General features: G+C 39.6%; 2 protein-coding genes across 4 annotated transcripts; one reads left to right on the top strand and one right to left on the bottom strand.

Annotated features, from left to right (window-relative positions):
• The first annotated feature begins 541 nt into the window (after positions 1–541).
• Positions 542–17,733, top strand: LOC128369523 (uncharacterized). Its single transcript, XM_053330576.1, has 14 exons — positions 542–692; positions 1,257–2,425; positions 4,390–4,598; positions 4,729–4,900; positions 5,073–5,123; positions 5,375–5,487; positions 8,195–8,747; positions 9,983–10,189; positions 10,271–10,432; positions 13,751–13,899; positions 14,269–14,508; positions 15,268–15,439; positions 15,734–15,775; positions 16,869–17,733. Exons 2-14 carry the CDS (start codon positions 1,328–1,330, stop codon positions 16,968–16,970), a joined length of 3,270 nt encoding a protein of 1,089 aa, XP_053186551.1. The 5' UTR covers positions 542–692; positions 1,257–1,327; the 3' UTR covers positions 16,971–17,733.
• A 118-nt stretch (positions 17,734–17,851) lies between these two features.
• nr2f6a (nuclear receptor subfamily 2, group F, member 6a) lies at positions 17,852–26,570 on the bottom strand. 3 transcript variants are annotated; one of them, XR_008322016.1, is made up of 6 exons: positions 26,302–26,570; positions 23,052–23,146; positions 21,189–21,523; positions 20,703–20,949; positions 19,441–19,964; positions 17,852–19,383 (listed from the first exon to the last, which is right to left on the bottom strand). XR_008322016.1 is itself a non-coding variant. In XM_053330571.1 (5 exons), exons 1-5 carry the CDS (start codon positions 26,568–26,570, stop codon positions 19,690–19,692), a joined length of 1,221 nt encoding a protein of 406 aa, XP_053186546.1. In that variant the 3' UTR covers positions 17,852–19,689. The 3 variants fall into 3 exon arrangements, 2 of the variants coding, with proteins under 2 accessions (XP_053186546.1, XP_053186548.1); XM_053330571.1 differs by having other exon boundaries at positions 17,852–19,964; XM_053330573.1 differs by having other exon boundaries at positions 17,852–19,964; positions 21,189–21,520.
• Between the last annotated feature and the right edge of the window lie 571 nt (positions 26,571–27,141).

Genomic DNA, 27,141 nt, shown 5'->3' with positions numbered 1-27,141 from the left:
CTGGATGATAAAGCAGTATTTCACAGATCTGAGATATGAGATGTAATTGATACTATAGGACTGATATCAAACACACGTTTGTCTCAAAAAATGAGTGTAATCTCCTGGACAAGCTACTGCTGTTGATAGTTTCAAGTGATATCCATAATACTTTAAGCACTACTAGACAAATGGGCTTGTATATATACCTAGAACTTCATGGGAAGGAGTACTGTGAATGATCCAGATGATATAAAGTAAACTGAGTTGAACTGTATGAACTCTAAGCAGCCTAAACAAGCTATCCAAGCCCTGTCAAAGCACTTGTAATGGATTACATGAATCATCTCAGGGTAACTCATCACCTCCTCTCCTCTGTTTTTGAATAATAACAGCTAGCCTCTCTTTCTCCCACAGTCAGATTAACCTAGATGTGCCAGGCAGTACCAGCACAGGGGGCGGTTCAAGTTTAATGTTTAAGCTTTAACTCCCCCCTTCAGTTTCCCACAGTCATTGGCCAATCACCCTGTGTGTGTGCGGAACTGAGCACCTAACGCAGGAGTGAGTCACCTGAGAGACAGGCTGGCTGAGCGGGGCTGGTGGACCAAGAGGCCATTTTACAGCAGGTATCAGTTCCTGTTTCCTCATTAAGTCCTGCTAGAAACTAAACACCTGTATGAACAGACCAGGGTGACAAGTAGAGGCCCAAGCAGGTAAGGAAAGGTGATGGTTTCCACATAGTTTTCATTTCTCTCAACAGCAAATGTGCCATGTTGTTGACTTGTTTCCAATTTGAAGTGCTGTGACAGTTTCATGACTGCTGCTGTGTATTAAGAGCTTGTGTGGCAACGTGGTGTGAGTCACAGCGCAGCTTAAAGTCCTCTGTTATTAGTTGAGCACTGCAGTTTGGGATCTAACAGCGGAGCTTCATGTTGTTTCCTCTGTCTGAATTTTTCTACTGCATCGGAAAATGTTGGTATATGTATATGTGAAGTATACATGCAAACACTGCAAGAGTTTATTAAGATTAATAGGACTGCTATCAATATATCATGCTGTCTAAACCTGCGTTTCACAATTTCATCTCACTTCTTTCTGTTAATACAACTTAGAAGTTTATGAAATGTGAGAAAAGTTAAAAGTTCATAAATCTGACTTATGTTGCTGAAGTCCATGTGTGTTAATCATAGATTTCAAAGCATGTAATTATGGTACGTTTATACTGTATGCTTGCATGGTTAATACGCAAAACTAATAATTTATCTTTGCCCACACAGTTTCTCCTTCATGCCTCATAGAGATTCTATGATCCTCCTTTTTCAATGAATCACCAAAATCAGTCTGCAGCATGAAAGACTGGAACAGGAAATCCACAAGGCAAGAGCCAGAGAGTGTGGTCGGGTCCTCCTCTGACAAGAGGAACTCAATTAGTGATACACCAGTGCCTGTGTGGGTTACTCACACACCCACACCAGATAATATCACAGATGATGGTGACACTTTCTCCACAGGCCGCACATCCACTCCACCTTATGCACAGAAGGAGGATAATGACAAAAAAGGGAGCATGAAGGACAGGCTGAAATCCCTCATCCCACATTCTTGGGAGGGCTTCATCCATAAATGGTCAAGGGAAAGTGACAGTGTTAATGATTCTGAAGCCAGTACCAGCAGGATCCAGATCCTTCCCAATGGGACCAGGGTGAGCCCTCCTGTGAGCCCACTGCTGGAACGCAGGAACTGGGAAGAATCACTGGACGGCATTGATGATCTATTTCATCGGGGACCACAAGAGGAATCCCTGCTGACCAGTATCCACCCTGCAGAGTACTATGCTGAAAAGTTGGAGGTCTACAACCAGAAGTACTCTTACTTGAAATCGTGGCCTGGCCTGCTCAGACTGCTTGCTGGACTCGAGCTCCTATTTGGAGGCATGGTCTTTGCTTGTATCATTGCCTACATCCAAAAAGACAGTGAGTGGTCCAGCTCCTACGGCCTCTATAATGGTGCATATAACAATGGGATGGGTGTATCTGGGTACAGCTACAGAGGTCCTATGACTCCCTTCATTCTAGCTGTAGCTGGACTCTCCTGGATCATAACACTGATTCTCTTGGTGATGGGAATGACTATGTATTATCGTACCATCCTGCTTGACTCCCCCTGGTGGCCCCTGACGGAGGCCTTCATCAATGTAGCGATGTTCCTGCTCTACATGGCGGGAGGAATCGTATACCTGAATGACCTGAACCGTGGGGGGCTTTGCTACATGACTATAGGTGTCAACCCCATCATGGCCAATCTGTGTCGAGTTGATGGGGGCCAGATGGCGGGAACTGCTTTCATCTTCATCAATATGGCAATGTATCTGGGAAGTTTCCTGGTCTGTTTGAAGATGTGGAGGCATGAGGCGACACGCCGGGAGAGGGAGTACTTTGAGAACCAGGTACAGTTCACTTTTGTGGAAATTTTAGATAAAAGACTTTTAAATTCACAGTGTGATGTAAATTGCCTTTTTGTGAAGACCTGCATTTAGTTCTCCTTATAAATACAAATTTGGAGGTTTTTGAGAATAAATGTGGTTGACATATAGAGAACAGTGTGATGTTCCTCTTTAAACTGTTCACTTCACTGTCATTGGTTTTGGACAGTGCAGTCAGCTACTGTTTTGACCCATGCCTTTTCCTCTTTACTCTGTTTCTGTTGCTCTATCACACGTGCTCTTAGATCACATTATGTGTGAAAAATAGGAAATCTATAAATATATAAAGTGTCCCCCATTTTTTGTCATATATCAAACACCACATTTATTCTAGGAGAGAGTAAACAATACTTATACTAGCTGCAGCCAAACCAGCCAACAACAGGCCTACAACAACAGGAACAGAGCAAATCCAATTTATATTAAAGTCAGTCAAGACAATCTGCAGTCAACGTGTTCTTTGGGGGAATTGGTATGTCAGCTTTTTTCTGCTGGCCAATGCCATGGCAAACAACCAGGATTCTTTCTTAAGCTGTAAATCACTGTGTTTATTCATACCTTTACTGATCATGCAGCCCTCTTTGTAAAAATGTGCCAGAAGTACAAAACGTTAAAGGTGAAGTTGACTGAATTTTTCTGCTATGATGTGTGTGTGTTGCTGTTTCAATGTAAACGGATATAAAGAACATTTGCAGATGCGGTCACGGCTTATACCACTCATTTACTGTATAAAAGATGGACACTGGGACAGCTCCCCAAAAGTGAAGCCAAAACACCTTGATCCCCCCTGGTAGCTGGTTGGCCAAACTAAAAAAAATCAAAGTACATTTAAAATAAATATTTCCCATCGGTGCTTTCAGTTGTTTTAGGTAGTTGTTATCATAATGATGTTTGTTCAAGTGCTCATTTTTCTGATGTCATGATTAACAGTTGTGATAGCCACTCTGAAACCTCTGTCAGGCGTATCGTCCATATTTAAATACAGTAAATGATAACACTGAGCAGGGAAATCATTGAAAAGCAGTCTGTGGTGGTATAGTATGAATACTGAATAATGAGGAACACATTGCATCTGTTACAGTTTCTGCCATATGTACAATATGCCCCTATGTTACAGCAGCAGATACTTGTGTCCCATGGCATGCTGGGTAACCCAGATAACTCAATATCTCTGGTATCTACACTGCACATGTTTGCTTTTAGTTTGAGAGCATACTGACGCTAGCTGATAATGGTATACTTACATCAACACTGGCATGTTACAGCCATGTGACTAAAGTCCTAATCATGGACTGGCCACTGGCATATAATTTGATTAAATTTGCACAATACACCCAATTAGTGATCAAGTACATATCCAATTCAGTATCATAAAATGTTAGACTAGACTGTGCCTGCTATCATAACAGAAGTGGCATTGGGACAAACAAAAGTCAATTTCTCTCCATGTATAGTCATACAGATGGCTGAGATATACAGTACAAACACTACATCTCTGTGTGCAATACAATATACTGATATGTGTGATAAAACAGGCACACTGTTGTAGATATTTATCAAGAACTTGATTATTCCATTCAACAACTATCAAGACTTACTGTTTGTGAATGGAGTACATAGAGTGCAGTTATGGAGCATCTCAGCCGCCACAGGTGAGAAACTGCATGGCCAGCTAATGTATTTGGTCTCAAATAAGAAAGCTGAGAATCCTGGGGTGAAAATAATAAAATTCATCTCCCAGCTTAGGGAATGCAGCTTCACAGGCTTAGCTTGTCAAAGCAAAAGAATGGGCCAGTTTTTTCCCTCTAGATGTCTTTTTTTTAAGATTTCTCTGACACTTTGCTTGACCAAATTTTTTTTTCCACAGAACATTTCATTCATTGGTTTTCTGAATGATTTCTTTATTACGTCATCCTTTTTTCCTTTAGCCTCAAGAAGAGTACAATCACTCCATCCCTCTGGCCCCCCAAAAAAGAAAACGCATATCATTCAAGGATGAAATGGATCGGTCTATGAGTAAAGATCACATCAATCAGCCTGCACTTGTCTCTGAGTTCCATAAGAATCCAGTCAGTCTGAACAGAACCACAGTGCCTGAATACAACCCCAAAGCACACATCATCACAGACTACATCATGTGAGTAAACCTTTTAAATATAGACATTTAGACACATTCTTTCTTCATCTGACACCTCAAAAGAAACAAAAAGAATCAGCTCATACACGTCATGCCATTTGTCAGTCTTGTCTAAAATCCTTTCCCTTAGGAAGTATCCAGAAATCGACTGTATGGAAGAAAGGGAAAAGTACAAAGCTGTTTTCAATGACCAGTATCGGGAGTACAAGGACCTTCACAGAGATGTCAGCAACACCCTGAATAAATTCAGAGAGCTGGATGGCATGATGACTCGACTCCTCAGAGATGGAAAAAGCCAGCAGGTGAGCTGGATGCATAGGAATCCATTTCCATGCACCATACCATTTTGTTGATATACTATACCAGGATGTAAGACGAGGTCAAAAGATGATGATTGGACCAGTGAAATACAAATAAATCCCTGTCTCTACATGGTCCAACATGATAAAGATTGTTATTGTTTCATTTCTTAAGGATCGGCAGAGGATTCAAAGCATCCTGAAGACGTATGAGGAGAAAAAGAGCGTAAGTGATGGAGTTTCCACTCTGTGTCTGCTCACTCTGAAACAATACAAAACCCATTCAAACATTTAAGTAATATTAGCTTTTTTAAATAATGCTGTGTGCTGATGTGAATAATACATCTCTGGAAATTCTCATTTAACACAGCTGCATTATATAAATGAATCAGACACCAGCTATTAGGAGAAAGGGAAAAAAGAGAAGAAATTAATTATCAATAAATGATTGTGTGTGTTGGTGTGTGTGTTTTACAGGAGCCTGCTTTCCTTGAGAAAAAGGAACGCTGTGACTATTTGAAAGCTAAATTAAGCCATATAAAAAGCAGAATCCGTACTTTTGACCAGGAAACGATGGCAAGTGATCGGACATGAAGAAGACCAGAGAGAGAATATCTGCAGCACTTCACGACAAGACAAAACAAATGAATGTACTTTGTCTCTTTTTTGTGTCTTGAATGCTTTGGGACTACTGTGCTTTAAATGAAAAGCACATCTGTGATACAGCATCATAATGTACACATGATACACTCCTTTTGTACAGTTTATATTGTTTATAATGCTGCATTTTCTTGCATTTGTGTTGATGCCAGGAAATAACATGTCAATTCAATGTTTGTTTTCAAATTCAAGTCTTGCCAGTTACTGCAGTTTGTACTAAAATGCAAAAATTAAAATTTGTTTGATAAAGGGTTTTGTTTTGTTTCTTCTGTATGCTGTTTGTTATTTGCACTACTATTTCATATTGTCTTTAAAACTCATCTCTTCTGTGTTGGCAGCTTCAAGACTAACATAGGCTACCTGGCTTGATTCTCACCATGTAGGCTAACTGTTAAATGATCATAAGATAGTCAGTATCTTTTTTTCAGTGTCATTGAGTTTTAAGATTTTCTGTATAAGCACCAAAGAAAACAACATCAAGTGATTCTTGAAAGCTGTAAATCACAGCACCATGTGAAGTATTTTGAGTTGTTGATGTTAATCAAACATGGTTCAGCCCAGTAAGCACACTGTACAGATCTTTATTTTTTTTTAGCATGTGTGGACATTTTAGATATCGTCCAAAATATGACAACTGGCCATTATACCAAACTACAAAATTTAACACAAATCATTACTTAGCCTAACACCAATATAATTCAATGGACATTGTGTACATTGAAATCCCTAACAATGGAGTTGTCACTTTTTTGATTGGTCTGATAAAACATCTTAGTGGTGACATGCTGTAATAACAGTCTATCTTGTTTATGATATAAGATGAAATGTTATTAGAAGGAACTCCCACACTTCTACTTCTAGTTTCCACTGTGCTATAAAAACAAAATATATGTGTACATTGTCATCCGTGCCTCACCTATAGTTTCATCAGAGTTCCTCAAGCTTGTTCTTCCCTTCTTTTTTATTCTGATGTTTGCTGCAGGCTATTGGCTGGTGAAAAGTAATCTAGTCACATGCAAGACAGTAAAGACAGAGTTATAGCCTACTATAACCAAAAGTCCCCTGGGTGTTGGTTCACTGCATATTGGACTATAAAGATACAGTGGGTACCTGTTTGTTTTCAGTATCACACTGACACTAACTAACAAAACTTTGTTTGTACTTCAGTGAGTTGGGGGTACCTTATTAAATGTATAACAGCTGGCTATTAAATAATACTTACTATAAAATGTAGTACTTCTACCATACTAATCGTGTCATTATTAGTAGTATGTATCATTTATGGCGCATATTGTATACTCCAAACATGTAGATCATTAGCAAAATATCCAAATATAAAAAAACATTATTCATCAAAACATCCATACACTTTATAAAAGTGCAGGGTGTTACAATAATTGGACTGGAGCAGATGGAGAATAATTCAAAGTGTAAACTCTCAGAGATCATGTGGGAAGAGCAGGTCAGTATCAGGTGAAATGTGCACCTGCTGAGACTCAGAGTAGCGGCGGGCCCACAGTGAGTCAGGAAGCTCCGCAGGTTTCATTCCCGTTTTGCTTTTTTGCTTTTTGAAGAAGAGGAACTATCAGCCATATAAAATGAAGTTTATGACCGCCAGAGAGCTTTAAAGTGGACTCTGGGTTGTTAGAAAGCAGACGAGCATAAGCGTGGCGATAATGACTGAAGCGGACGGGTGCAAAGTTGAACGCTTAGTATCTGGGTAAGTTGTGTAATAATCTATGCTCTATATCCTTATTTCATTGTTACTTATGTTTGTTAAATATATAGCTTCTATTATGTTTGTCCAGTGATGTATGAAAAACATACAATGTTTTAAGTTAAATATTTAAAGCATTTGAAAAAAGGATTGGAATTCATTTCACCTGTATGCCAACGCTTAAATGAAGGTGTCAGATATTCCACTTAATATATGGAAAATGGACAGAAGGTAAATATGCCAGCTTGTTTGGATGTACTGTGTAACAATGGATGAGTTTGTCTCTGTCATGTGTTTAATTATTTGCTGTGACTTCCTCTTTAAGAGGACAGAAGAAGTTACATTGAAAAAGGAACTGTGAAACTATTTTACTTTTAGGTTCTGTAGCTTCCCCTCTCTGTCTCTCAGTGGGGCTGACTCCCAGCAGGTGCACAGGTAACATACTGTAGATGAAGCTCAGGGAAGGAACATCTCTGTGTGGCTCTCCCTGCAGTAAACACCACGCATGGCTGCCCCGGTTCGCCTCTTATCTGCTGTCGGTCTGAATTATTGAAGCCTGCTGGGTTGAGTTCCATGGGAGTGATGAAGTGTGGATCAGCAATACCCAAGAAAGGGTTCAGGGAGGGCTGAGGTGAACGAAGGGTAGAGAGGTGCATGCTGTGCTGCAGACAGTGTTTATAACATTTAGCTAAGTGCTAAGTGCTGAAAGAACTGAGAAATAAAGCATTTAGAACAGTTATTTTACTTTTTACATTCATAATTCTTATTTAATGTCATTTGTATCATCTGCTGTTAAATGCACATAAATCGTTTTATCGTCATGCTGTGACATGTATAAAAACCAGAGCACTCCTTTTACCATTAATTCATTTCATTTCTCCTCCTTCCTCCAGGTGAATCTGCAGGAATATCTACTAAACCATGTATGAGCCTCGGTACTATGATAGCCCCCCCGTGTACAGCCCGCCTTACAGCACCACCTCCCAAAGCTTCTATCCCCCGAGGAGCGTCCAATCCCCCCAGAGCCAATATGTTCCCTACGCTGAAAATCTCCCACCAGACTCTTACTATGTGGAGGAGAAGCCTCAACACTTCTACCGCTGGTTTTCTGCTCCTGGTTTTGTCAAAACCTTCCAGGGAGCCACGACACTCATGTGTTTCCTCATCTTCGCCTTCGTTGCATCAACCTTGGTGTGGGATCTGAATGGATTTGGGTATGGGGGCTACGGTCTTGGTGCCACAGCGGATGGTGTTCAAGGGTCAATGTCAGGATACTATGGAGGCAGCTATGGCTACAGCAGCTCTTACATGACACCACAGTCAGCCAAGTCGGCAATGATCTCCATGGCGTCCATCAACTTCCTGGTTTCACTGGGGTTCCTGGTGGGAAGTTTCTCCCGGTCGCCGGTCATGAGGGGGTGCAGGTTCTACCTCACTGTGTTCATCAGTAATATCATCTTAGCCGTCCTTCAGGTGAAAAGTCCACCCTCACATTAGCTAACTTTATATCAGTTAATAAATTATTAGTCCACTTCACATACTGGCTCATAGGACATGCTGCAGTTAGCTGTGGTTAATATGTAGGTGGAAACAGACAATGACAGCGTAGTAAGAGGATGTTTCCAATTCACCAAAGTAGAAGAGTTGCACTTCTTATTCCAGACATGTCTTGTAGCTATGTTGCATTCTGGTCTATTGAGTTCAGTCTCTGCCCCCTCTCACACTGACATCTCTTTGTTGCTACTGTTGAATAATTTGTTTTCCTTTTCATGTGCTGCAACACTGTGAGTCAAAAAGGAAACTTTTGATTCTGATAAATGTATCAAAGTCAAAAAGCTGTTAAAAGGTCAACTGCGTTCACCAGCTGGTTACTAACCTTACTGCTGTTTGGGAATGGACAGAAAGTGTGCAGTGAGTTTTAAAAAAGAAAAGAAACATCTGGCAACCAAAAAACAACACGAGAGTGGTGAGAGTGAGTCAGGTGGTAATTCTCTGGGAGTTCATGGCCATAAGCAATACCTTTCATATTTGAGATAAGCTCAGTAAACATTGTTAATGTAAATATATGAATTATATATACTTAAAGCTGGATCCATCAATGTCCAATGTCCACCCCATCATGTTTTAAATGAAAAGTACATCACAATAAGGAAGTTATAATACCATTTGTGACCAGACATGAAATAATCTAGGAAGAAAAATGTTAAAAACAACCAGTAAAGAGGGGATATGAAATACTGTTACAGTTTCATACCACCACTTAAATGGTTATTATGTTAGTTATATAGAGAGCTGCAACATTTAGTCAATGAATCAATTAATCAGTCAACAGAAAATGAATCAGCAGCTATTCTGATAATCATTTCAGTCATTTTTTAAGGCAAAAATGACAAATATTTTCTGTTTGCAGCTCCCGATGTGATGAGTTAATGCTTTTCTTTTCCATACCTGGAATCTTAATGAAAATCTTTCTGATTTTAACTGCTGGTTGGACAAAATAAGACATTTAAAGACATAATCTTTGACTCTGGGAAATTATAAACTATTTCATGGACAAAATGATAGATTGATTAATTGAGAAAATAATCTGCAGGTTAATAATAATTCAAATAATTGTTAGTTGCTGCCCTTATTACATATGCCAAGAAAGCTTGTATCGTAGGATTTTACCCATAATTGTGAATGATCCTGACGTTCTTTCTTTCTAGGGCATCATCGACATCATCTATGTGATCGGGGTGAACCCGATGTCTCAGAGTTCACAGAGCATGCTGTACAACCCCATGCTGATGATGTGCCAGAACATGCAGGGCAACCCCAGCCTCAGTGGCAGCGCTGGTTTTCCCGGTTTTCCTGGGGGGTTACCCATGTACAATCAATACCTGCACCATTACTGCTACATGGACCCAGAGGAAGTTAGTATTCTATTTTATTTTACAAAGTATTTTTATTTTATTATTTTCTTTGCTATTTAATAATTTACCCTCTTTCTTCAGGCAGTAGCATTTGTGTTGGGTCTGTTGGTGGTGTTGGCCCTGTCCCTGTCTGCTTATTATGCCTACAAGACTCGCAGCAAGATTTGGCGCCATGGCAAACCTAACATTTACTGGGAAGCGCCGCTGGTCAGGCAGTCAGAAGGGCAGGATGTACAAGACTGGGTGAGTAAAGTCTCGGCCTCCTTTATGATTTATTTCTTCATGGTATTGTAGCTAAGGATGAAAAGACTTTGAAGCCATGTGGTTTCTAGTTTTTCTCCAGCCAGATCAAGAAACAAAATCCAGAGTGACTTCATTGCTTGCAATCTCATTATTCTGTTCAAGTTACCAGTCAGTGTTGACTTTCAGTGCTGAGACAAACAAATCATCATGTTTATTTTTTCTTGCAAGTGACCAATAGGTTTCAAAAAATGCCATTATACTGCTGTTGACTCAGAGAGGAATGGACTTTATCTTTGGCACACCCAGGTTTCACTCTGACTGATCATTAACCAGCCTAGTGATAACAGATGCAGGGAAGTCATATAAAAATGAGTAACAAACAACATTGTATGATCCTTAGTGACAGGAAACTACTCAGGAGACTCTTTTATATTAAATCACCTCATGGTTTAGAGCCAGGATTCAAGTTACAGATTGTTTGGACAGGTAATATACGCACATTTCCTGTACACAATCATAATCACATGTCACAGGGTGTAACTTTTTCAGTGTTCACCTAAGTAAAAGACAAGGTATAGCTGTTTCTTAATTTAATATGCAATATTTGATAAATCCAACATAGAAAGTGGTCAAAGTAGTGATTTATGCGAGATCAAAACACACCATCACCATACATTTCAACATAGTAATTCATTTTGTATTGTTCTTTTAAAAAAATAAATAACATTTTGTTTAACCAAAAATCTCAGAAAAGTGCAGCAGCAGCTTAAAAGAAAGGCCCTGAACACTTAACAGGTGTTTGTATCATTTATGCTGAAGCTTTATTTGAAATTGTAAAAAGAAGGAAGAGACAACTCATGAAATTAGGTAGGTCTACACACATTCAAGTTCCCCTCAGGATGAATTATATTCACTGAGTTGATCCCCTGACTTTTCATCTAGTGCCACCATCAGGTTGAAATGTTAAACAACGACCCAATACCTTCAAATAAATGACCTCCTCCTGCTGTAAAGTCAGATTCCTGTTGCTTGCTCTCAAGACTCTTGTGATCATGTGAATAATGCTCTTTCACTACAGTAAAATGACAGCTTCAGTTGTAGCAAAGGTGATGTTCTCATGCTGTTGTACTCTGGATAAATGAGTGTACAAAGTGTCTGACAGTGTCTCTATAGACTGCAGTTCTCTCTCTGTCCTGGTGCAGACCATCACTGCTCCAGCATTTAGCAGGTATTCATGCTGCCGTGGAGCCCTGTGACCGCAGTGATGTGTGTACATCACAGCGGTAGCCTCATGGGGTGTTAAGCAGTGATTAATCTACTGGAGGAGCAGTGTACTATGAATGTATCATGTCCACCATGAGTCGTTATGGAAAGGGGAGAAACATATTTAATCAGTTTATTTGGTGATGCCTTGGCCTACATACTGCCTATCCTTACAAAGTGCGTAGTGAGTCGCTTCATTGCAATGCAGGCCCTATTCTGGGGCACTCTTGTATTGCAGTGAAGATGCTTGCCTTGCAGGGAGGCATTTATAATGTATGTGGCATGTATAATGTATAAAAAGGGTTGAGTTGCCTCAGTGTTGCTGTGTGAATCCCCACAGAGAGAGGTGGCGCTAAATGATTCAGTCTGCGATGGGGCTGCTTCACCACACTACTGCAGATTGGACGCCTCACATAGAAGTAATTTCCCTGTTTTGAGACACATTTTCATTGAAAAGAGCTGGGAAAGTATTGAGAGAAGATGCCGTTATAATGCAGAATGTAGAATACTACATCCCAATAGGAAATACAGTATACATTTGGAAAACTGAATGCTGCTTGCAATATATCCCAATAAATAAATATCCCAAGTTGGTATATGCATAAATAGTGGGGATATGGATTTATTATATATTAAAGTTTTTTTTAAAGCTGCAATTATTGAAATATAAATATATGAAATATAATTAAAATTGAGAAATATTTTATCAAGCAACTGGATTTGAATTTTTTAAATGTATTGTATTTGGCTACTAAAATACTTACATAAAACCAGTCTGTCACTCTGTCTGTCTATAAAGAACTTCCACTTCTCTTAGTTCTCTGGATTTTAACAATTGTGTCATTTTCACAAATGCTGACTTGACTGAAAAGTACAGAAATTAATAGCTTTGGAAATTCACAAAGCAGAGTCTATCACAGCATCACTCTGCTACATCGTATCGGATTCCCTGCAGTGTCGAGAAGTTTTTTTTTCCACATGGAGGATCATCCTACAACTTGACATTCATGAGATCTATTTCACAAGATGCTTTTCCCAGATACTCACATCATCTCACTATATTCTCATCCCATGTGACCCTGATCCAGATATAGGTCAAAGAGGTCATTAATGATGCATTATACAGTAACACAATATATTACATGAGACATATTGTAGTTTTAGTATTAGATTTTCTTTCGTTCTTTCGTTCTTTCTTTCTTTCTTTCTTTCTTTCTTTCTTTCTTTCTTTCTTTCTTTCTTTCTTAATGCTTAAAGAAGGCCTGGCCATGCATTTCTTTATGACCTTCTTTATTTAAACACCTTTCTGCCCCAATCTGTATCTGTACAGGATTTTCATATTTCTGTGTTGCACTGTGGGTGTTAAAATCTTCCGTTTGATAAGCAAACGGTGCTGTATTTTGTCTGAGAGAGAGAAGAACCTTGATGCTCTGCTGCATGTTTACCTGATAACTGAGAAAGATGGAACAACTGAAATGTTTGTTCCACTGATTTCATTCTTGCCGTTCTTTGCGTTATCATGATGATTTGAGAGTGTGTGCCCCCCCCCCCCACACACACACACACACAAACACACACACACACACACACACACACACACACACACACACACACACACACACACACACACACACACACACACACACACACAGTGTGTCACACTGTGGCCAAGGCTCTCTCACTGGAGTGTTTTTGCTGAGCAGTGTAGAGGACTCTCCAGTTCTGCACTTTGCTGCAACACTATATGTGTCTGAGCATCACAGAAATGGAAAGTTCTGTATTATCTGTATTTTCTGTAAGTTCTCCTATACACTATTACTCTCTATGTTTTCTGCTGTAGATTAAATACAGGTCACATGATTTATATTTTCTCTTTACCCTGTTTTTATGTCTTCTCTATCACACATGAACAGAATCAAATTATTTGAGTGGAACATTTTGAAATTGTAAATGTAGAAATTGATTGCAGCGTTTACAAAGATGGGCAAAAACAGAATTCGGCATCTGCAAACACAAACATGAGAGATTCTGATTCCAGTTTCCTCACTATCTTAGGTGGACCATGTTGGAGAAGGCACCCAGCAGGCTCCGACTTTTGTTGTATCAGAGAGAGCAGCTCCTGACCTCAGGGCGGAGAACAGTGTGGTCTCCTATGGCAACAGAGCCATCAGCATCCACAGCGAGGAATATTATAACAGCAACAGGTGAGTGATGGTCAGACCTGATGAGTCCATAAAGCAAAGACGTATTCTTTTTTTGCTTTCTGTAATTTTAGGCAGGAAAATACTCAAATTATAAGATGATGAATGTCAGTATAAAGGTTGACTATTGGCAGGTAAAACAGTCAGCATAAATCCAACATATACTTTTACAGTCAGTGTTTTCAGTTCAACTCAATACAACTTTATTTATACAGAACACCACCATGATCAACAAATGCATACATACAGTAGGGGGGGGGGGGACAACACCATTTGACAAAACTAAAATGCAGCTGTAGAATTTTGAAAACCTATACACAATCAAACACTTCGTGTCTGTATCTTTCTTTTTTAAATTTTCCATTCCAACAGCAGTAAGTGTGCTGCTGAGCCTCTGCAGCAAAAGGCTGGGGTCCCAGTTTACTCCAGCAGCTCCACAGATGAAGATGACAGCATCAGGAAGCCTCCTTATCATGATGAGAGGGACCGGAGGAAGGACAGAGTGCCTCGGCCTGCTGCTCATGAGATCGTGGAGTCCCAGTATGAAACTGGTTACACCACCGGAGACACTGGGAACGAGCTGGACCGTAGAGACACAGATTACCTCTTCAGGTGGGTCAATTCTCTGCTGTCAGTTAATGCTTTAACTCCACTCTCAGGCCAATCTGTTGTGTTCACCAGCCAAGAAAGCAGACATTTCATACATGCAGTGTGTTTTACATAATGCATTAAAACAATGAAATGTGTTTTAAAAACTGATTATTCGTATTTTAGGAAAGCTACAGTTAAATTTGTATATTGTGTTAAACAAAAATGTAGGGTAATTGAAAGAGCACATGAGAAAATCTGTGTCTGTCTACTTCAAAATGACTAACAAGGTGCCCCTACACCTGATAGTGTGTGATACCTTATATCAGGACCCATAGCATAGATGCACTCTATAAATAGTTAGAATAAATAGTTCCATCTATTAAAACTGTATAGGCAAAATTGTGTGCGTTTGTGTGTACATTGGTTATTTTTGAAAAGGCCTTCTTAAATCAGGAAACAATTATATGAATTCATTAGGAATAAATTGATTACCAAACTCATAAAAAAATTTAATATGAAATAAAAGTATACCTCTGGGGTCTATGGGTAACCCAGTTGGTGAGATTAGGGTTAAAATATTGAGTATAGTTCAATTTAAAGATGTTGACCGAAGCAAACCAGCATCTGTCTAAATTAAAGTATTTCAGGTCAGTCTGAGAGGAAGCTTGACTTCCTTCTGGCTTAACTTTTCCTAACCAATCACATATTTAATGTGTACTGCCCTGAAATAATAATAATGTAATATGTTTATATTCACTTCATATTAATATACCACTCCAGGCTGTTCCCAGAGATAATTTCAGAAGACCAGCGCCAGCAGTACAAGAGGGAGTTTGAGTCTGACCTGGCCCGTTATAAGAGCCTCTGTGCCGAGATGGATGACATCAGCGACCAGATGCACAAGCTGAACCGAGAGTTGGACATATTGGAAGAGGGCTCTGTGAAGTACCAGGTAGAGAATAAACAGGAGGGAAAAACACTGAGTGGAAAAATTCAGGGCAGACTGCCATGAGAACGTAATCATAGCTGCATCTTTTAATTATAGCCAACAGCTTAGTCCATCCTCAGTATCAACAACATGACCAATACAGTTTTCATCCAGTTTTATGTATGGCTCCTTGAATTATTTTGTTTTTGTTGTTATTTTTTGTCATTAGAATTAAAATATTCTTGTACAATTGGCTCGTATGGTTTATGACATAAAATCAGTACAGTTCATTAAGAGAATTTGTGTTTCCATTCTCAGGGTGTTGCTGATGAGTATAACCGACTGAAAGACCTGAAAAAGGTGAGTGAATTAGATCTGTGGTATCATAATGTGACATTAAAGTAATAGATATATATTTTGGGACAAAACATATAAAAATGTATTTGATTATTTAATTTTAAGAAGCTGCTAAAACATGATGGTGGAGAAAGTAGCAAAAACATATATTTAGATATAAATATAATAGCCTATGTGATGGATATTCATGTCATATGCTCAAAGAAGGCCTCCTCAAAAAGTGTTGTTAGAAATCTTTCTTGCAGCACATAAAGTTTACAGAGATTAAGAGGGTTTCATGTAACAAACAATTTTACTATAAATCAAATAGGGATAATAAAACAGCACATACTGAATCTACAGCCAGCAGCTAGTTAGCTTAGCATAAATAAAGTGTACAGGGGGAAACAACTAGCCTAGCTCTGTCCAAACATGTCTTGGCTAGGTGCAGTGGCTCTCTAGATTCCCCGCAGGCACATAACCAACTGTAAAACCACAATATGCCATTTTTACACTTGAGGTTTTGAACAGATTAAACTAATAAGAGTATCACTTTCTGATATGCTCCTCTTTACAAAGGGTTACAAGCATTCATTAATAGTTTGCTAATGCTCTAGAGATTATTTAAACCATTACTAAGGATAACATTTGGGTTGCAAGGTTGTGCAAAAACACCCAGAATTTCATTACTATTAGACTTCAGCTCATCAAGAAGAGCTGTCTAATAGTGGGTTTGAGCATTTAACCTCTAGAAAAGGATTGCAGAGCATCAGGACCAAAAACAATTTGTGTTACCTTATTAATATTTGCGACTTAGAGTGTGACGTAGAATTGATGGATTACTATAAGAACCCTTCGCTGATGATTGAAGAACATTTATAATTGCAGATATGATGACTTATTGCAAATTGAGAAACCGATAAACAATTATTAATGGTTAAGCAACACTTATAACCCTAACCCAACACTTAAAACTATATTATTACCAAATAATAACACTCATGTCATGTCGATAATAAAACTGAATGACGTAATATATTTTATTTTAAGTATGTTTTATTGTGAATAAAGTTTCATTTTAACTATATCTGCTTCTTAATTTTTTTCTTTCCTTTAGTCACCAGATCATCAAGCAAAAAAGAAGCGGTGTAAAGAGCTTCGGCAAAAACTTTACCACCTCAAACGTCTAGTGAAAAACTTTGATCGAGGTCTTTGTTAGTGTGTCTCAGTAATCTGTTCAAACCACTGAGGATGATCTCTGTCAGTGTTTGACCTGGCTGAAGAGTCATGGATTCATGCAGAATTCAACTGCTGCACATGGGCTCCTCTTTCCTTCATTTTTTCTACTCGGCTGTAAAACTGGTCGTATCAACACCCCTGTGCTGGCCTCACAGTCACTGAACCTCAGCTCTGTTTTTGACCTTAATGTTTACAACTCCTGTATTACTTTAGCAGCTGTTGGAATAGATTACTGTCGAGGCTACTGACAGACTTTGCTGTGTGGTTTGTAATATAAACTGCTTGACAACTGGCCCTGAACTAGTACCATTTAAAAAAAAATTGTACTTTTACTTTTTACCTTTTACTTCCCGCAACTAAAAAGTTAAAGTATGTTTTAGTTTTGCAAATTAACTAATGTAAGTTTTTATATGGAGATTATGTGCGGCATGAATGAATTAAGAATCAGGATGAGACAAAACTGTTAATAAATTCAGTGTTTTTGTCATATGAATGCACTTATACATTGGTGGTACATGTTGCTGTGTTTATTTGGCATTCTTCATACAGATGTAATTACAACACTTTTTCAAGTAGTCTGAAAAAAAACAAAAACATAACAAAAGACACATTGTCATCTTTTGATTCTTTTAATAATGTTGCCATACACATAAAATTGAAAAACTTAAGAACTCATTAACACAAAGATAAGAAAACATTAATAGTATATTTATCTTTTTTTATGACATGGATGAGTTGTTGACTAAAAGAATAATATCCAGATAACGCTCAAAAAGCCCAATGGTAAATCAAGAAGCAGAGTTACATCCTTTGACTTTGTGTATTTCATCAATAAATGCTGAAATATGTATCATTTTATTCTTTCCTTCTTTTCTTGTGATATTGTAAATTTGCCTCTTGAAATACCAGTGTGAGGTAAGTCCGGGTGGACCAGCGAATCAGGGCCCGTCCTAATTAAACTCGTGACAGATAGTGTGACGTTTTGGCATTGAAGATCCTCCTAGTGCAGTTTTTCCACAAGATCCTCATCCATTACAGTATCGTCTCACATCATTCACAACAGCAGGTACTCAAGAATGAACATCCCTTTCTTCCATCTATGTCCTATCAGCTGTAATGGCATGAAGCTTCTTTTTTTGACATCTGAACAGATGACAGAGGTATTTTCATGTAAATACATATAGAAAAAAAACATTTAGGCGCTAACAGTGAAAGCAATACTTAAATGTTCAAAAGAACCTTGAATTACATAATGTAAAAAGAATGAAAACCATCTCAATTCAGCAGAGATTTAAAACAACAATTGAACATGCAAAAAAACAGAATTGGCCTCAATATATACACATTTCAACACGAGGGATCATTACCCCCAGAAACAGCATTGAATGTCGTAAACTGGTATTTAACTGGCGGTGTTTATAAACCCTCTGGTCACCAACTATATTCACTAAGCTCATTATTATCATCTTGAATTGTCTTTCACACTGGAACCCAGCCGCATTTACGTACGTGTCAGACTGCCCTTTCTTCAGTCAAACTCATATTCAAAAAGACATGTGAAAATTACTTCTGGGGATCTTTTAAAAAAGATACAAGACGAATGTTTGTGATGCCTGTAAGACTCATTTCATATTTCATAGGTGTCCCAAATTCATACGGAATAACAAGGCAGTTGTCAAAAAGAAGGCGGTTTCTGGTGAACGACATTTACAGAGGTTTGTGTTTACGAAATATCAGACTAAAGCCTTCTTGTGGCTAGTGAGGTATTAGCCCGTTCTTGTGTAGCTGTGGCTTTAAAAAAGAAAAGAAAACTTCTACTTCAGCGACAGTGAGCCCTGTGAATGAATTTAAATGCATTGTTCATTTCTGGTGGTCAAGCAGTCACAAGAGTGCATCCATCTTTCTCTTTACTTTGTGTTCTAGTAAGTCCATTTAAAAACCGTCTTTGAGGATGATATGATAACTTTGGTGATTTCTCCTTGGTTTAATTTAATTTCTGTGTCATGTGTGCAGTTCCTTTGCTCCTTCCTCAGTGCTGAGGTAAAAGAGCAGTGAATTCATCATGAGCTAAGAATGTCATCTTCAGCTGCAAGGCCCTGCGGAGACCCTCACAGTGCCTTGTATTCAGTTCACTGAACAACTGCTGACGCTTCAGACTGTTGAATAACATCCATTATAATAATAATGATACTGTATTTTAATGTTATCAGTCATGTGGATAAAAAGGTCACTGCATCACAAATGGAAAATGAACCAAGTGTGGGAAAAATGTTCTGCGGACAATCTGTGGCAGGACAGTTTTGTCCTTTAAATGTGACTGTAGCAGGGTGCTGCTGCCCTCTACATGAAACTGCGACGTCTTTAGTCACTGTGGCATGTGGGTGGTGACATGACTGGCTATGGTGGCCATATCGGAGCGCAGCATGAGGAGCTCATTTCTGGCCTGAGACCTGGCACCAGCGTGACAGGGCTGGCAACAAGACAGATCCAGCCTTGTACTGGGTCCTCTTCTGTGGAGGCTCATGTGGAGACAGAGAGCTCATTTCATGAGGGGGAATAGAGCGGTACAGTACAGTACATATGACGGCCAGCTGGCACTGCAGTTTGATAACCACACAGATGGATAGTGATGAGTCAAGAGGTTTCCTGTGGGTCCTTGTCGTCACTAATCCCAGACGGAGACCTCGTCCATCAGGGGGCTACTGTCCTGGGACATACGGCCAGCTGATCGAACTTCCGGAGAGCTGCATGTCACGGATCAGTGTCTCGATGGGTGTCTTTCCTACCAGGCGCATGAAAAAGAGCTGGGAGATGAGGCTGGCGGGAACAGCACGCAGGGCGGGGAGGCGCAGGAGCAGGCGGCCAAAGCGCTGAGGCTGACTCGGGTACTGCATCCTTTCGTACTCTGTCAGAGCCACCTGAGCCTTCTCCTGCAGAGACTCCACGTGGACCGGGTCTGTTAGGCCACAGGCATCTGAGAGGGAGGAGGAGGGAGTTACTTAATAGTGTGGGCAGGTTATATAAAGAGTCGTGATGAGCCTAGAGGAGAGTTGAAATCCCTGCATATAATGTGATAAAAAGCCCCCAAGGGGAACACACACAAAATAGTGCCATCACCTTTACACTCTGTTAAAAACATATAATTTAAACCCCATAACCCCCCCCCCCCACATACACATACACACACACACCCACACACACACATACACACACACACACAAAAAGAAAAATTGGAATAATTCAAGAGGCGGCACAAACAATAAACAGTTTGTTTACGGTAGCTACTTAAACAAGTCTTAAAATGCTCAATGCTGCGTAACAATCAATGACAGCCCTTCATTATTCAGCACATATGCTGTAGAGCATTACTGCATTTTCATTGATAAGCCAGGAGATGGTGCCATAGTGAATGCATTTATAGATAAATGTGGCAAACTTTGATACAGCTGTCCTGTCACTTGAAGCCCATTTTAAAACCTATTTAACCTTCAAAAAGGGTAAAACAGTCCCGTAAAGTGTCTTAAGACTCAATTATCTATAACGGGGCCATATGGGGCATCCAGGTGATCTATCTAAATAATAACATTCACAACATCCCCATTTTGATCTGTGTTGCAAGTCTCTCTCCATGTTTCTTGTTTGTATCACTAATGTACATAAATGGCTGCCTAGGATGGCTGTGCAGTGCAATATGAATAAAAAGGACATTCACCTGGCGAGAACAGAGCGATGGCCTTGAGACAGCTATACTCAGCCGAGTCCACCTGCAGTCTGGTCAGCTTATCCACCTGGTCCTGGAACACCCGCACCTGGTCCATGAAGGACACCACACGCTCAGCAGACATGGGCGAGGAGTGGAAGCCGGCTGCGGCCAACAGGGGAGCCATGTGGAGCGGCAAAGCCGACTGGGCTGCGTTGAGGATGAACAACTCGCTCCAGCTCAGCCTCAGGAGGGCCACCTGTTGATTTGTTAGTGTGTTAATTCACTGTCATCATTCACTCTTAATGTGCACTGTATTCATTGTCTATCAATGTTTTGATGTGCAAATGTTTTTTCGGTTTATCTGTCTGTTTCTCTCCAACTTTTCTAACTATATCTTCTGATAACAACAGGAAAAAAACTGTTTTACTTTCATGCACTGTGCAGCACATCAAACCAAACTGATTTTACTGATTATATGAGATTTAATCTGCTCACCTGGTCTGACACAGGAAGCTCCGGGAAATAAGGGATGTTCCTGGCCCACTCCACAGTGCTGAAGAGTAGCCGCGCAGCCAGTTCACAGATGTTATCAATGCCCATGGCATTATCTGGACCAGCCTGCTGGTTGTACTGGTGCCCATACCGACTGCTGGGGTACGGCTCAGCTCTCAGCAGCTGGGAAATGAGCTCTGACACTGGCTGACCTCCACCACTTCCTCCATTGTTGTTGTTGTTATAGAACTCCACGCCTCCAAGGCCGCTGGAGCCACCTATAGGTGTGATGGAGGGGCTGAGGCTAGGCTGAGGTGGGATGCGACCGCGTTGAACTGCTGTAGTTTGGTTGGGGGACACAGGGGAGGAGAGGAGAGGAGAGGAGCAGAGAGGAGAGGAGAGGAGAGGAGAGGAGAGGAGAGGAGAGGAGAGGAGGTGGATAAAAGACAGAAAGGAGAGGTGGAGATTAGTGAGGAGATTAAAGCGAGGGAGTAGAGAAGATAAAAAGAGGAGGAAATTGTGAAGGACAAAGGCAGGGCAAAGGAGGGGATTTGGAGAAGAGAAAAAGTTAAAACTGAGTTCAGCCATCGGTGTATGTCAGATTAGAAACCGACAGGCTTGACCCGATTAGGAAGCTATTCTTCAAGATTAAAAGGAGGCACAATTGAGCCCAGACGGATTCTTCAACAAGAGCGTGAAACTGAGGAAATGTATTCTTATGCACATCAGGCTAGATGAAGGTTATCTGGGAAACAAAGACATGGGAGCATAATATTATTTTCCATTCAAATGTCTTTTTGGTTTCTGAAATATTGGCTCTGGAGGAGAATTATAACATGCCAATGCAGTAACCACTTAAAATCTTCCAAGAAGGAGATTGCTTCTGCACTCAGATATACCCTGTGAGCGTGAAAACATTGACGTAGGTAAAGGACCGTAGCCGTGACAGACAGCATTACTGCAAAAAGCGAAACAGCAGCCAGACCACTGATGAGGCTTTCGTTTGGGGTTATGGATTCATGTGGAAACCATCTGTCCTGGCTCATGTGTCTTTGAGCAAGGCACTGCATCCAGAGCAGCCACAGGAATGCTGCACTGTAGCTGACCCTGACCTCTGACCTCCCTGTGGAGGCGGTCAAACAAAAACAATTTCTCTGCAGAGAGCAATAATGTTTTTCATTAGCATGCTTTATGTTTCGTGGTTATGTGGAAAAAATAACTCTCATCAGATACTATATTCAGACATCTTTAAACTACATCTAACCAAAGTCACAAACACTAAATATTTTCTCAGGTTTTAAAAGAATGAGCAACAAAAAAATTATTTGGGAGTATTAGAGAAAATCATCATGAATACATAAATGCTGCTAATTTTTCTATCACAAATTATCCCATACAATATATGTATATGCACACTTATATACATTGTTGTGCATGGTATTGAATGATGCCTCACTTGGGCTTCAACACTTAAGGTGAAATCCCATATTGGATTCTTCCTGATTGAGCCAACAAGGCAGAAAGTTTCTGTAGCTTCAACCAGAGGCTTAAGGCTCAGGGACGCAGGTGTCTTAGCACTGTATCCCTCTCAGTCATTCTTACGCAGGCACTAGATTAAGCCACTTAGTATATGGCATTGAGCTGACACGCATGGCTTTCCTAGCCATGATAGGGCCTAGACAGTCATGTGTGGCATTTTCTCTATTCTGTGGAGCTCATTGAGAAGAATGAAAAAATTATCTATTTAACTATTACGTTTTTCTAAGAGCAGCTGATGGAAATATAAATATCAGTGCATAATCACAGTGTCTCCTGTCGTTCTGGTGGGATCAGATTGTGGATTTATAGGTCAGGAAAGAAAGATACCTTCTTTACGCATGCCCACGCGAAAACACTTCTTCAGGCGACAGTACTGGCACTGGTTCCGGTGGTGTTGGTCTATCTGACACTCTCTGTTTGACCTGAAAATGCAAACAAAAAATTATGGGACCATTTGTGATTGATCAGTTACTATGGCACCAACTTTTGACTTTGAGTTTTGGACATAATCATTCTGTACTCTTGCAATAATAGTCCGATTCACTGCAGCTGTCAAACAGCATGTTCTGTTTTCACTTTAACAAGTGGCTTTCTGGTTTCTATTCACAGATTACAAGTGTCTGCTGTCTGATACTGACACTTCCTGTATATGAGTGAACATGAATTAATCTTACACCTTAATACTACATCAGGATACTACATTTACTATTTTGGGCATTGCTATGGGCAATGTTATCACATTTAGATAGCAGATAATGTTAATGAGGTTAAATGACTCAGGGTTATTTCAAATCATATATCTCAATTGTTCTTATGTTTTACATCTTAATCTTTAATTCTGGTTTAAGAAGATCATAATTATGGAACTAAAACATTGCATGTGGTGAATAATTTAGATTTAAAATTAAACATGACAATTTATTTCTATGGTGAATGACAACAAAAGTTTGTTTAACTGAAAATGTGGACTGAAAAAATGATAGTGAGCCCTTTAATATTCTTTGTCTCATATTTGTATTGTTGTGTATGACATGCTTATTAAGCAGTACAGCAAAGCAGGGCTGTAACGAATGACCATGTTCAGTACTGATTAATCTGCCAATTATTTTCCACATTTGTCAGTTGATAGTCAGTATAATGTGAAAAAGAATGGTGAAAATGTATTTTCTGAAGTTAAAAGTGACATATGACACATGACTTGTTTTATCTGATTGGCGGTTCAAAATTCAGATACATTCAGATTACTATCACACAGCAAATTCTCTCATTTGAGAAGCTGGAACCAAATGATGTTTAGAATTTCAGCTTGAAAAACAAGTCAAATAATTAATCCATTTTCATAATACTTCCTTGTTAATTACTGTCTATCAACTAATCGATTAATCTGATTAAACTGTTCAAACATTACTTCTTACTCATTTGCATCCAGTAGTGTGGTTAAATAAAGATTTGGAAAAACTACAATTAATCCAGAATACAGTTACATGACTCACTGTGAGGTGTAACAAAAGAGCTATCATCAGAAGGAACATACCCTGAGGTTCACTGGCTAATTGGTGAGAAATACGATGGTTATTTCCCTGCTGTTTTATAAGAAATATTTCATGCCTAAAATCCATGTCTAAAATGTTGTGTACATGTACTAGTAATGGCCAAAATCGGAATATTTGACATGCATCAAGAAGTTGTTTCTCACTTCCTGTCTCAAAAATGAATGCAAGGCAGCGTACTGTTACGTACAGAGGAATGAAAATCAGGAATGTTTGCCATCAGACGATACACATTTCACTAGTAAAGCTCTTTTTAAAAAGAGTTTAAAGAAATACCTAATGTCACAGAATACCAGCCCTCTCCAGTTAGAGCATATTTTGCTACAGAATATGTGACTATATGATCATTAAAGAGAAATATCTTTGTCACTGTAGATAAAGATATAGTGTGGGTACTTGTTGTCATTGTTGTTGTTATTAGTAGTGTTATTGTTGATTCATTGAATTCATTCTCTGGAGATGGGAGGTTTGTCTCTTTTCACTAACTTGATTTATTATGAGTCACTCGCTAATGGGAATTGGATTTTTGAGTCACTTGAGTCACAAGTCAGTCACCCAGATCCTTCAGTCTGGTCACTGTTCATTCACAAGTGGGTGAATAAACACTTGCCTACTGATTACAGACTATGAATCTGCCAGACTAGAACAAATAAATAAATCTCTCTTCTCTCTCATTCTGTCTATGAAACATACTGTGAATTTCCACAACATAAATAATGAACCTGCCGTGGAAGCAGGTACATAAAAATAAGTATGAATTTGAAATGATTGTATTGCTTCCACTAAAAAAAATGTCTGTTAGATTTATGTTACCAAACACCATGCTGTAGCCTACTCAACCCCACTAAATACATGACTATTTACAATATAAATAAATCATTTTAGACAAAATATTTGTAATAAAAAAATAACTGGAATAACTGTATTGATTATTATTGTCCTCTCGTGGCGGTGGTGATTTGCAATTTTTATAACATATTCTATAACATCATTCCTTATGAGCCTTTTGTTTAGCTTTTCGTCTTTCATCTTTTCAGAATTCGCCCTTTTACGATGTAACAACATAGAAAATAGCTAGGCGGCAATTCCGGCAATTGTCTGGGCTAAAATCAAGGCTCAAAAACTGACATCCATAGAAATGTCCAGTCTTACCTTGAACTGGAGCATCTGCTGATTAATTCTATTCATATGAATATATGAATTTATGTTATGTTATGATCATAGACTGTATATAAGAAAGTTATGATCCACTACAGTTAGGCATGATATGAATAAATCCCTGTTTCTATTATATAGCCCCCATCTTGGCTGTACACACCTGGAAGAGACCTGCTCTCTACAGTGTCCTTCTCTAGTTTAAAATGATTTTATTGTTTCTGTTTATAAAATGTCTGTCAGTCCCATCTATAATCAGAACGGTATCCATAGCAAAACATCTAGTAATCACAGCCTGTTGACTATAAACTAAACTAAATCGGTGTGAAACTTGTGGGTGAATGGTATTATAACTTATATCAGTACTGAGTCTTTAAACTAGCTTTAAAGTGATTGCTTTTCTCATCAGGCTTAACCCTTAAACAGGCAATAGTGGAAAATGAGAAGTAAAAAACATAATTTGATGTTACTTGCTATCCCATTTGACCTATTTTTAATATATTTTGGATTTTATGAGTTGTACCTCCACCAGAATACATTGCCCAATTCAATTCAATTCTACCTATCCAGTCCTCCCAATACAAGGCACTGTTCTATTGAACCTTAACCACTCATGCTCCTAACAGGGTGTTAAAGAGTCTTTATCTCCTGGTGCACATCGCCTATTTAAGGGTTAAAACAATAATTAACTCCATACATCTCCACAAGAGAGTTGCAGGATATCAACATGCTGTCTAGACTAGAAAAATTGTGCACAAGCTAGCAGGTAGGAGGAGTCAGTGAAGGAGTGAGTTGAGAGGAGGTCCCTCACTCCCGACTCACAACAAGAATCGTTCGGGTTCGGTTGTGACGGTTCTTCCGGTAAGTCTCACCTGCAGGTGTAGCTCAGGTTACGTCTGACGCTCCTCTTGAAGAAGCTCTTGCAGCCCTCACAGGTGAACACGCCATAATGCTTCCCGCTGGACTTATCACCGCACACCACGCAGTCCACCACGCAGGCTTTGTCGTCATCACCGGCCTCCATGTCGCTGCCCCCCGCCTGGGGTGAACCGTCCTCCTCCTCCCCCCTCAGGTAGCTCTTGTCCCCTAGCCCGTTAGTGCCCCCGTTGGGATCTCCCCAGCCCCCACTCACCATGGCCATTGCTTGGTAACCAAACCACGGCAGAAGAAAATGGGACAGGCAGCCAAGATTACTGGTTGCTGTCAAGGTAACATAAATAATAGGCTATATATATGTGTATAAAATAGTCCTGATAGTGTGCCCCCCCCCCTTCCCTCACCTTGTGACAATTAGTATTTTCTGCTTGCTTGAGCTTTCATTTGCTAAATAAGTCTTGATTTGTTTTCAGAGCATATATAACTGAGGAAAAAAAATAATCCTCAGGCTTAACAAACAGATGTCAATGAGAAAAAATTAGGTTACAAGCTTTGAGGAGTGGGTTGTTTGGCAGAAACAACAACAGCCGTTCAGTCTCCTCCCACTCCACTATGACCTGGAAACAGTCTCAGTGTAGCAACTTTTAGTCTTGCATGTCTGTGGACTTCAGTGCGCCTTTATTCTTCTGTCTTCTCTTTTCTTGCTCACACACACGCACGCTCGGTGTCGTTTTCCTCCTCTCTTTCGGACCGATTCCTGAGATGATGATGAGTCTGTGTTTTTTAGAGAGGAGCCTGGTCGCACGGTTTCACGCTGCAGCCAGGGAACCTTTCAC

Source organism: Scomber japonicus, chromosome 12, assembly GCF_027409825.1.
Source record: "Scomber japonicus isolate fScoJap1 chromosome 12, fScoJap1.pri, whole genome shotgun sequence".
Lineage (NCBI taxonomy): Eukaryota > Metazoa > Chordata > Actinopteri > Scombriformes > Scombridae > Scomber > Scomber japonicus.
Note: the sequence above shows the minus strand (reverse complement) of the source record. Positions and strands in the feature narration are given on the sequence as shown.

Bases quoted from the DNA above. Each gene is read 5' to 3' on its own strand.
- LOC128369523 (XM_053330576.1), top strand. From the start codon at position 1,328: ATGAAAGACTGGAACAGGAAATCCACAAGGCAAGAGCCAGAGAGTGTG. The intron at 4,901-5,072 runs GTGAGCTGGATG...TCATTTCTTAAG, and splicing joins GAGATGGAAAAAGCCAGCAG to GATCGGCAGAGGATTCAAAG. The intron at 14,509-15,267 runs GTGGGTCAATTC...ATACCACTCCAG, and splicing joins GACACAGATTACCTCTTCAG to GCTGTTCCCAGAGATAATTT.
- nr2f6a (XM_053330571.1), bottom strand. From the start codon at position 26,570: ATGGCCATGGTGAGTGGGGGCTGGGGAGATCCCAACGGGGGCACTAAC. The intron at 21,524-23,051 runs GTATCTTTCTTT...ACCAAACTACAG, and splicing joins CGTGGGCATGCGTAAAGAAG to CAGTTCAACGCGGTCGCATC. The intron at 20,950-21,188 runs GTGAGCAGATTA...ACAAATCAACAG, and splicing joins AGCTTCCTGTGTCAGACCAG to GTGGCCCTCCTGAGGCTGAG.